General features: G+C 37.7%; 1 protein-coding gene across 1 annotated transcript; it reads right to left on the bottom strand.

Annotated features, from left to right (window-relative positions):
* Window positions 1-8,715: 8,715 nt before the first annotated feature.
* LOC104604918 (uncharacterized) lies at window positions 8,716-11,564 on the bottom strand. Its single transcript, XM_010269496.3, has 3 exons — window positions 10,206-11,564; window positions 9,529-10,065; window positions 8,716-9,377 (listed from the first exon to the last, which is right to left on the bottom strand). The coding sequence occupies exons 1-3, from the start codon at window positions 11,010-11,012 to the stop codon at window positions 9,264-9,266; spliced, it is 1,458 nt and encodes a 485-aa protein (XP_010267798.2). The 5' UTR covers window positions 11,013-11,564; the 3' UTR covers window positions 8,716-9,263.
* Between the last annotated feature and the right edge of the window lie 17 nt (window positions 11,565-11,581).

Genomic DNA, 11,581 nt, shown 5'->3' with positions numbered 1-11,581 from the left:
TGGTAGACGAAAACCAAAAAGATTGGGCTGAAAATTTGTTTGAAACACTCTAGGCTTATCGCACAACAATTAAGAAAAGTACACATGCAACTCCATATTCTTTGGTATACGTCCATGAAGCAGTCTTACCGCCAAGTAAGAAAAGTACACTGACTTCTCAGAGGAACATTTCTCACATACATCAACTAAAGAATGACTTGGCCTTACTTCAACAAGGAGAATTAGGCGTTTCCGTGTATTTCACCAAGTTGAAGGTGCTCTAGGAAGATCTAGCTAGCTGACCCACTTGAACGTTCATGCAACAGCGCAACATGACTAGGAATGGCAACAGGGAGGGGCGGGGATGGGGAGCCATTCCCATCCCCACGAAAATCCCCATCAGCGTCCCCGTCCCCGTTCCTGCTAACGGGGACAAGGTTATCCCCATCCCCGTCCCCATGAGAATCCTCATCCCTATGGGGATTCCCGTTCCCCGTGATTTTTTTATAATGTTAACCATTTTATTTTTGTTTTTCATTTTATTTTATTTAAAAAATAAAAACAAAATAATTAAAATTTACAATCCTATTAGAAAAGATTCAAACATATTCAATCATATTTTAAATATTAATATATAGATATATGTGTACATACATACATACATACATATATCCATATATATATATATATATTAGTGGGGATCCCCCATGGCAGGGATCGGGGTCCTCGCGGGGCGGGGAGTGTTCTCCCCATCCTTTAGGAAGAACGACACCAGACAATCTCGATAATGCAGGGACCAGCACTGGAAGCTGTAGCTGTGAATGCTTCAGCCAAGCCCCCATCTCTATCCTCAACAACTAGCCATTCCAAATATTACTATGAGCATTGTAAATGCAATGGACATACAAGAGATCGGTGCTACCAACTAGTGGGATATCCACTTGGGTGAGATAAATCCTAATCAAATTGATGGGGCAATAATCAACAATCCAGCTCTTGTGCAATTTCCAAGACCATCGAAGCATCAGCTAATAGCATCTCTTCACTTCCCACCCTGACATTTCAATAAATCAATCAACTTCTGTCACTCATGAGCAAAGAATCTGGTGTCATTTCTACCAAACCGCTAGTAAGATTACAACCAATATTGAGTTGCTACTCAATGGTAGTACCACAAACCATATGATTTCAACCCCATCATACTTTCTTGATCACATCACATTCGATAAACCCAAGACTGTTCAGCTGCCCAATGGAGACTCTATTCCAGCCATATCATGGGGGTCTATATCCCTATGATCTTTGATCATTACAAATGTACTTTACATACCTCATTTTATATGCAATTTTCTATCTGACAATAAACTAACAAAATAGCTCAATTGTGTTATTCCCTTCCTCTCTTCCACCTATATTCTCTAGGACTTAGACTTAAAGAAAATGATTGGGGTGGGACATCAACATGAAGGTCTTTACCGGTTCACCTTTGCCTCTTCTCAGTTACTTGCTCACACTACAACCATGACCGAACCTCATTCATCTAACATTACCGCTTAGGCCACACTTTTCATCAATCCCTCTCTCCGATACAAGGTGTTCCCCTCAATGCTTCAAACTACTATTCTGATGCTTGCCACCGAACAAAGCAAGCTAGAATCCCTTTTCTCATAAGTCAAACAAAGTCCTTTCAACCATTTCAACTAGTACATTGTGATATCTGGGGAGAGTGTAAAACTCCATCAGACTGGAGCACACTACTTCCTCACATTGGTTGATGATTTTACGAAGTGTACTTAGATTTACTTACTTCAGAATAAATCAGGAGTAGTGGTTTTCTTGCTCTTCTTTTGTGCTATGGTTTCGCCAATTTGGGAATGTCATTCAAGTTTTATGCTAAAATAATGCCTCTAAATTTTATGCCCACCCTCTTCAAATACTTCACTACATAGGGCATTGAACATCAACATAGTTGTGTAGACACGCCCCACTAGAACGGCATGGTTGAGAAAAAACATCGGCATTTATTGGAAGTTGCCAAGGCAATCCGGTTTCATGCTCACAGGCTAATCTCATTTTGGGGTGATTGCCTACAAACAATAGTTTACAATATCAATCGACTACCCACACCACTTCTTTCTAGAAAATCACCGTATGGAATGTTATTCCACACCCCACCATCTTATGACCACATGAAAGTGTTTGGTTGCCTCCGTTCTGCCCAACTGTGACCCAAACCATGTGACAAATTTGCTAGTAGAGCCATTAGATGTGTTTTTGTGGGCAATCCTTATAGACAAAAAGGACATTGGGTTTATAACCTTGAAACCAACCAGTTATTTACAAGCTGAGATGTCACCTTCTACGAGTCCCAATTCTCTTACTCAAACCAACAATGTAATGTTGTCCAACCTCCACCAACACTGAGACTCTTTCCCCCCTGCAAACCCAACATTTGATGACTTCACTACACTAATAACTTCCTCTAACTTTCACCCACCAGAACAAGATCCAACTAAAGTTGCATCCATTCCACCAATACCCCAAATACATATGAACCTAGGCCTATTGACTGCTTTGTTGATGAGCTAGGTACAATTAGGCCCACTATCCAGGCCCATTTGGAAAAAAACAAAAGAACACTTAAAATTGCCACTCACCTCCAAGATTTCGTTTGTGATCTCCCATCAAAACCTACCACCTTTACTCAAGTCAATGCTGATCTGTGATGGTAGTAGGCTATGGCTGATGAGATTTCCGCTCTTGAACATAAAAATACCTAGACTCTTATTGATTTACTACCCAACAAACGATCCATTGGATCCAAGTGGGTATACAAAATTAAATACAAACCCAATGTTTTAGATGAACCGTTGAAGTCGGGTCTAGTAGCCAAAGGATACATCCAAGTTGAAGGTTTAGACTATCATAATACCTTTGCACCAATTGCAAAAATATCAACTATTTGATGAATATTTTTTGTAGCTACCATAAAAAAATGGGAACTTCATCAATCGATGTTAATAGTGCATTCTTACATGGCGATCTCCATGAGAAGGTGTATATGAACATTCCACAAGGCTTTACCAAAGATGGCGATAGTAGAGTTTGCAAACTCCAAAAACCCCTTTATGGGCTCAAACAAGTCTCCTACATGCGGTTTGAAAATTTTCAGCAAACCCACAATCTCATATTGATTATTCCCTCAATCCACAAATAGTGATTCCTTTGTCATAGCCTTGGTTTACGTAGATGATGTTCTTCTCGTCAACAATGATCATTTTCGTATCTCAGCTCAAACAATTCATCAATGACAAATTCCACATCAAAAACCTTGGGCCTCTCGAGTATTTTTTGGACTTGGAAATTGACCAATCTCATGAAGCATATTTCTCAGCCAACATAAATACATCTAGGACATCTTACTTGATGCTGGTCTCCAAGATTACAAGCCATCAGCCACTGCTATAGAAATTCAATGGCATTTTATGACACTTCAAGCCCCATCCTGGATATACCCTAAGTCAGCATATACATCAACCCCACCAAGAACATCTTGTTGCTTCACATCGGGTGATCAAAGACTACAGTGACTCACGTTGGGCCAGTTGTTCGATAACCAGGCGCTCCAGTACTATTGGGTATATCACCTTGTTGGGTTCCTCGCCCATCTCATGGAAGACAAAGACAACAGCTAACAATATCCTGCTCCTCCGCTGAAGCTGAATACCGCACAATGGCATCTGTTACAGCTGAATTAGTTTGACTCTGTCATCTTTTAGCTGATTTCACTGTTCAACTATCATCTTTAATGCAATTGCACTGTAACAGTAAAGCAACTATACACATTGCTGCCAATCCAGTCTTTCTTTAGTGGAATAAGCATATAGACATTGATTGTCAATTTGTCCGTCCGTGAACAAGATTAAAGTGGTGCTTTGCAGACCCACCATTTGCCTAGTATCAATCAGTCAGCTGATCTCCTAACAAAGGCTTTCCCAGCTGAGAAATTTCACACTCTTGTCCAAGTTGGACATCTCAGTCCTTTCTTACGCACCAACTTGAAGAGGTTTTAGAGTAAGAATCTTGGGCCACGTGGCCCACTTACAAGAATTATACTCTGTAACAAACTCTCTTCGCACTTATTTACCATCTATATCTATAAATACATGTATAAGAAATGAAACAATACACAGAATTTCTTTCCGTCTGATATCATTTTACAAAAACTAAAGGAGAGCAAGTTTTACTTTCTACCCTTCTACTAGAAGTGAGAGAAAGCAAGGAGACATTTTTCTATGAATTGGTTCCCAGTGAATGTGGTGAACATAGGTAAGCATCACTTTAAACTCCCTATTTTTCAGGGTTCTTCTACATTCCTTCTACTGAAACTTTGTCCATGGTTTTTGATTTTTCTTTCCTCCCTTCTATCTTTCTACCGAAGCACACTAACTGGAAAGCAACATCTTTGGATCTGCTCCCAGCAAATGTAGTTCCGTGAACACAAGTAAGAGTCACTTTAAAGTATTCCTTATTTTGGGTTCTCAAGGAGGACCAAATCTTTTATTTATTTATTTATATATTATTGTTTTATTCTTCCAACAATGTTATGGGTTTCAGTTTATAAGTTTTGAGTTAATGGTAGTTTCAAAATAAAGGCTCAGTTTAGAAGGAGTATAAATACAAATATGTACAGTATAAATACATATAAAATAATATATAATATAAGGTTTTGCACTCTCTGCGTATTTGTATTTGTATTTGTACTCCTTCCAAATGGAGCCTAAAGAGCATAGTTGAGTTTTTGAAACAAGTTTAGATGCACATAACATCACATTCCACTAAGATCATCCAATAAGGGAGGTTTAAATCCTTTGAGAAATTAGAGAGGTATTAGTATTTATAGGAAATCTAAGGGGAGGTTGTAGATACAAAACGAGTGAAGAAGATGATAGTAATGGCTAGGGGATGGGTCGGGCTTCCACATTGTACCCAATCCATTCAACCAAAAGTGGCGTGGCTTCCACATTATATTAAAATAAATACTATTTATATTAAAATAACCCAATCCAAGATGTTGGGTTAAGCTTGAATTAGGGCTAGGATGGTAAATGAAAAATTACTAATAATTTTCAATAGTTACTAATAATTTACTAACCTAGGCCCAACTTGAGCCCAACATCTTGGACTGGGCTTTGACTTGGGCATGTTGAGCTTTGTAGCCCAATTTTCAAGTAGAATATATTGATAATATGTAGATATGTTTATCATAAAATGTTGAGCGAACTCAAACTTGAATGGTCGAGTTCAAACTATCCAAGGCTTTAGCCCAAAGCCTAACCTAAGTTTAGGTTTGGTTTGAGTTTTTAGGCCTAAGCCCAGCTTGAAGTTCGAAAACTAAAGCCCAATTTGTGCAAAAGCTTTGATTGAACTAGGTTAGACTCAGGTTAGGCCCACCCAACTTGCACCCCTAGCTCCTTTTGCCTCAAATTATTTTAACAAAGCATGTGCATGACATGGTTTCCACTACTATACTATATTATACAGAGACGTAGGCCACATCAAAAGCCCTCTCCTTGCTCCATTACCCCAATCCTAGCTTCTCCTTAACTCTCTCTCTCTCTCTCTCTCTCTCCCCCCCTTTATCCCTTCCCAGCCCTTCTATGTAACAATGTGGCAGCCCTCTCCTAATCATTTAGCCAACCTCCCTCTTGAAATTTCCCTTAAACTATCTCTCCCACCTAAAATTCCTCCCAAAACACATGTTAGTCTATATTACATGCCCAATCTAGCCACATGGCACCACTATCCCCTATTTTCTCCTAAACTATCTTTGATTATCTCTAATGCCTATTTATCTCCTAAATTATCTCTATTTCAGGAAAGACTATCTCTCCTAAATTATCTCTATTTCCTATTTATCCTCTCCTCCACTTTTCATCTATATCTATCTAAAGACAATTTGAATTAAAAATTTAATAATTATTTACATATTATAACAAAATTATGCAATAACTTTAAAATACTTATTAAAAACATAAAAAATAATTATAATAGATTTAATAATTTTATATTTTTATGAAATTCATAATGAAATTACGTATTAACAATATAAATTATAATTTTATGGATTAAAAATTTTAATAATAAAATTACTTAAATTTTATTTAAATAATAAAAATTTAAATATTTTAATAACTAAATATTTTAAATAACAAAATGTTAAAATAGATAAATAATTATATAACAAAATATTTAAACTATTGTTATTTATTAGAGATTAAACTATTAATTTAGTTGACATTGGGAGTGTTTAGGGGTCAACTCATTTCGGTTGTAGATTGTTTGGCCAACTAAACCGACTTGGTCGGGTTGGGGAGTTGGCCACCCGAAACTAACCGACTATTAGTGAAAACCGACCAACTTGGGTTGTAACAGTTTGGGTCGATTTTTGGTTTGGTCGATCGATTCAAAAGATTTGAACTCAAAAGTTAAATTTAAATTAAAAAAACTATAGTGGTATTATTAAAAAATAAATAAATTTAAATTTACAATATGAAATATTTTAGACTAATAAATATGGGAATTTTCCCACATTCTTGTATTAAAAATATATCTAAAATATGAAATATTAATATATATATCTATAGTAGGGTTAGTTCGATTTTGGTCGATTTACAAATGGCCAAACCGAAATTGACCCAACCTAATTAGGTTGGGGAAATTACTTAACCGAAGGCAACTGGAAATACTAGAAAACTGACCAACTCGATCGGGTCGAATTGGATCGGTTTGGTTGGTTTCACCACTTTTATGCATAGCCCTAGCTGAAATTAATTATTATTTTTTTTGTATTATTAAAAATAGTACATAAAATATAAATAATTATTAATTATTTAAAAAGTTATCATATAAAACAATTCTCTACTCTTATCTGTTTCTATTGTTTAACTTTTACTTAACAAAATCGTACATCTTACAAATCCTTGCCAGTGTATATATATATATATATATATATATATTAACATGGGTATCCACTCCCAATACCCAATTATAAACCTCTATATATATTATAAAAGAAATTATATAAATAGTAAAAATGATTGAGTGAGGATTCACACCAGTGTTTTAAGACTTGTACCGGAAACAAAACCAAAATGCGTACCGGGTCACAAGTCAAACAGTTTGATCGCAAGTCACATAACAACCATATATAATAGATTTTGTAAATAAGAATAAGGTAGTAACTAGATGTTCAAAGCATTGTTCTTTGAGATAGATGACTGCGGTTCAAATCTTTTTAGCTTCTGTAATTTTTCAGAATATACACTTATTTAATTAGTATATGTATTAAAAGAGGCAAAGGTATGTATAGAAAACAAAATAAGTTGATGGTTTAATGCTAATATATGTAATGTAATTAAGAAAACTCAGGTTCAAATCTCTCTATCACCATTTTAAAACTAATAACCATTTCGTAACTCAGACAGGTTGTGGAATCCATCTGGTTTTCTACCGGTTTTTCAGAAAAATGAAAACTGGGATTTCCCTTTTAAAAACTAGAATTCCTTCCATTCACGAGTTGACCGATCTGACCATCCGGTCTGACTCATAAAACAGTGATTTTAAACCCTTGCCCTTATGTCTCATTAGAGGTGTTTTCAAAAGTATCCTACGACATCATTTCTTCTACTTAAGAGGGGCACCACATTTGATTATGTGATCTAAATTAAAATATTAAATAACGTGCAAGATTCAAAATCCCCCATTTCATTCAACTATTTAATTTTTTTTTAAATTTCCAAATTATCCCTATTTTATTCATTTGAACGGTGAAAAGACATCTCCAATCAGATCGTCATGGAATGGTAGGATACCCATGACCACAGCAATGATTGATTACCTCTCTCTCTCTCTCTTTGCAGGCTTGTAGACAATAGTTCAATTCTCGATGGTTTTGTCCCTTTCTTTTTGGTTTTTGTTTTGTTATTTCTAATATTAGAATGGGCATTTGGAGTTCGACTTGTTTGCTTGACTTGGCAGATGAAGCACAACTGTACTGATGGTAAATATATTATGGAAGCACTTTGAAAATTTTAAACAATGGTCGAATTCATGGAAGTTTATCTAAAAGTTACAACGCTTCAGGCTTCATAGCATGTAATAATTTCAAATTGATTAAATTTCTTTTCTATGTTACCTCTCTCATTTATTTTGTGGTTCCTTGAGCTATGCTTCTTTCAAGTCAACTTTTATGAAGGAAAAGGAATGGGCAACCAAAAAGAAAATAAAAATGTTCAGTTGGCATTTTGATTATTTAATGCATTCTATCATCTAATTTAATTTAACGGTTAAGGGGTATTCTTTGCATGCTAAAAATTTAGGAGGTGTTTGATGCAAATTAAAGTACAGCCTACAGCGGGTCTTTATCACCGACCCATAGTACATGGTACAAGAGGCCTTCTAATTTACTCTTTTTTATTTTATTTTATTTGGGTAATTAACTAATTATATTACTTGGAATCTGAAACTCTAGAACTGGAACTTAGGAATTTATGACAACTGAGAAGACAAAAGTTTCAAATTGCTTCAGACGAACTCTAATCGAGCAGAAATATTCTGCAGCCCTCTAAGCTCCTCCTCTACGTTTTTATGAAGTATTCCTCAAGTCTTAACCACATGTCGTGGTTTTATTGGGAGACATTGATTGTTGGACTAGGTTGATTAACTTACCATCCCGGATTATTAGCTGGAATTAAGGGAAGAAACATAACTAAAATCAAAATTTAAGACATCGAATAAAGTACATCTTCCAATGTTCATATTCAAGTCATCCACATGCTACATGAGGAATAAAATCAACTGGTCTGTCATCTCATTTCTTAAGCAAAACTGCAAGCCCATTTCGTCCAGTGCACTAAGGTATCTTTGAAAGCGATAAATTCATGTCCAAGCTTCAGTTTCTGGTATATATTTTGGCCTACATAGAGAGCGGGAAGGATCCAAATCCCATGAAGTATGAACCATTGACCAGAGCAACATGCGTACTCTCGTAGCAGGCATGTGTACACAAGTGCTGGCCGTGCTTATAGTTGTTGGAATTATAAAAACACCCACAAATTTCTACTTACGAGCGTGAACATATGACTGTTTTACTCGGCATGGTCAAGGAGAAGTTCAATCTCAGCCTAAAGTTATGTCAATCCTTCTTACCTTACAATGGGACTCTGATTCCCAGCTTCCACTGATTAGATTTCCAAGGATGGGCAGTAATTTCCTAGGAAATTCTATGCGTGCATGAAGATCATTTCTTCTTCCCCACATTCCCTAATGCCAATTTCTAATACTTCACCGACTGAAGAAGGTAATATGTCGCAACAATGCCGTCTTGGGGCCTGCAACTGAATAACCAGCAGGAAGAAAATTACGTTACATTATTACTAACTGCATTAACAGAACTTGAGCAAACCAGAAATCAGTAAATAATCCCTGGGATTCGCGAGTGAATTATGAGACCTTGATGAGGCAATTCAAAATCTATATATCAATTACCTGTCTGATGTCAAGCTTTAGCTTTTTTGAGAAGACTCTTATCTTTTCCAGTTTCTTCGAGGCTCCCTTGCTTTCTAAGCACTTGTCAGAAATACTTCTCCTGTAATTGCTCCGTATTACTTGTCCATTAGAAGACAAGCTTTCTAAGAAGAAAAGAGTGGGCCTTCTACATGGGTCTTCAGGAAGCTCCCTTGTATCAAACATATAAGGACTGGGCGTAATGGTTTCTCTTTTATTCCACACTGTAAATGTATGTTGCACAGGAAGAACGTCGGGAAGAAGTATATCGCGTTCAAATAACTGAACAGCATAACCCCACGAGACAGAAATTGTCCATGAAAACCAACGGTCGTAGCAAACTGTTTGTTGCAAGATCCTTGCAGGATCGAACTTCACAGCTTCAAGTAGATGTTCTAAAGCTTGCTTACTGTTCATGTTGGGGAAGATTGGATCTATGTAATTTAAGTGATGAAGTGATACCAGCGGTCTTAATGGGTGAGCAGCCAGCAATCCGAAAGCATCTCCCCTGAAATCTACCTACCAAGAGGAATAGACACAGACAGGCACAAAAGAAAAATTAAGGAGTTGGATTAGACTCAGCCTCTGATCTTAATAATAGTTTAAGTTGCAACCCCAATGTGAGAATTTAGCTATCACCATCAGAGAGGGAAAGGTACCTGATGAAACCCTGGCTCATGCGTCAGCCCAACTCCCAGCTCTGCCAAGCAAGAGAAAATCCTAGCATCACTTCCATAAAGATGTGGATACCGCACCAGACATGAGTCGAAAACCTTTGCCAGAACTCTGGCGAGCGGATAGCTTATGGCGAAACCACCTCCTCCGAATGCCATTTCAAAGGAAAACAAGGAATTCTGCTTGGAGCTCTCTGAGTTGGTCCCGATGTAGTACCACAGATTATGGTCGTACTTTGAAAGTGTCTTAACCAAATTCTCTGGGAAGAACACTGTATCATCATCCCCGAAAACAAACCATCGGACTCCTGTGTGGTTGAGAGAAACAGTTTCTGACACAGCTCGGGCCACACGAATTGCCGATCGGAGACCACCCCTGTAAGTGTAACGAAAATGGGATGTGTCCTCGGAGATGCAAATGGGAGGAAGGGTGCTACTATCGTTATGCTTGTCCACAGTCGTCGGTGGCATGCTGTCAACAAATACACAACCTCTCATGGATTGCGGTTTCCACCAGAGCCTTACATATTCCTTCCGATTGGGCCAGGATTGAGCAGTGGAAGCAATGCCGAACACTAAATGGTCCAGAGTGGTGGGCGGCGAGACGTAGAGCGACGGAACCCATACATGACTGAGGGTAGAAGGACGGACGAGGGAGATGGATACAAAGAGGTAGATGATACAGAGACAAGAGGAAATCAGGAGGAGGTTAATGAGGCGATAGGAAGTCGGGCTCTTTGAGGGTAACTGAAAAAACGACATTTCCCGGAGGGAGACAAGGTCTGGAATCATTAATACGGGATGGGGATGGGACGAAGGAACCAGAGTACCAGACCCCTTTACTTAAGAGCATGGATTGCGCGCGGTTCACGGTGCCCAATGACCTGTCAATCTAGTGACTTTCTTCTCTAAAATCTGTTTTCTGATTTTGCTTTTTTCTTTTTCAGGGACTTGTACAATTACAAGCACAACTGGTATGGCCTAAACACAGTTTTAAGAACGTTACTCTTCCTTTTCCGTTACGGTGAGTGACTGGTATGCACCGTGCACTATTTCGTGAATAGAAACTCCGTTTGACTTTTGTTGCGGACGTGGATAAGTAGCTGCCGAGACACTTCTGGTTTAGACTTAGAACTTCTGAGGCCTGCGTGGACGAACGCCGGAAAATTAGGTAACTATTCACTTGCTGTGATACAAAGAGAAGCATTGAATATTAAGACCCAGGGAAGTGATACTATGATGGTCAGATGGTGTACTGTAACGTAACAAGGATAAGTGTATTAATTAGCCCCATTAATTTGACTCTATTTTTCTCATTAACGAAGAGCTAAGGAGCCATTGGTTTTGAACCCACTACCCAC

The sequence above is a fragment of the Nelumbo nucifera genome, chromosome 1 (assembly GCF_055504915.1).
Source record: "Nelumbo nucifera cultivar China Antique chromosome 1, China Antique-T2T, whole genome shotgun sequence".
NCBI lineage: Eukaryota > Viridiplantae > Streptophyta > Magnoliopsida > Proteales > Nelumbonaceae > Nelumbo > Nelumbo nucifera.
Note: the sequence above shows the minus strand (reverse complement) of the source record. Positions and strands in the feature narration are given on the sequence as shown.

Excerpts from the sequence above, each read along its gene's own strand:
- LOC104604918 (XM_010269496.3), bottom strand. The coding sequence starts at position 11,012 with ATGATTCCAGACCTTGTCTCCCTCCGGGAAATGTCGTTTTTTCAGTTA. Across the intron at positions 10,066-10,205 it reads ATGAGCCAGGGTTTCATCAG|GTAGATTTCAGGGGAGATGC; the intron begins GTACCTTTCCCT and ends TCCTCTTGGTAG. Across the intron at positions 9,378-9,528 it reads TAAAGCTTGACATCAGACAG|TTGCAGGCCCCAAGACGGCA; the intron begins GTAATTGATATA and ends CTGGTTATTCAG.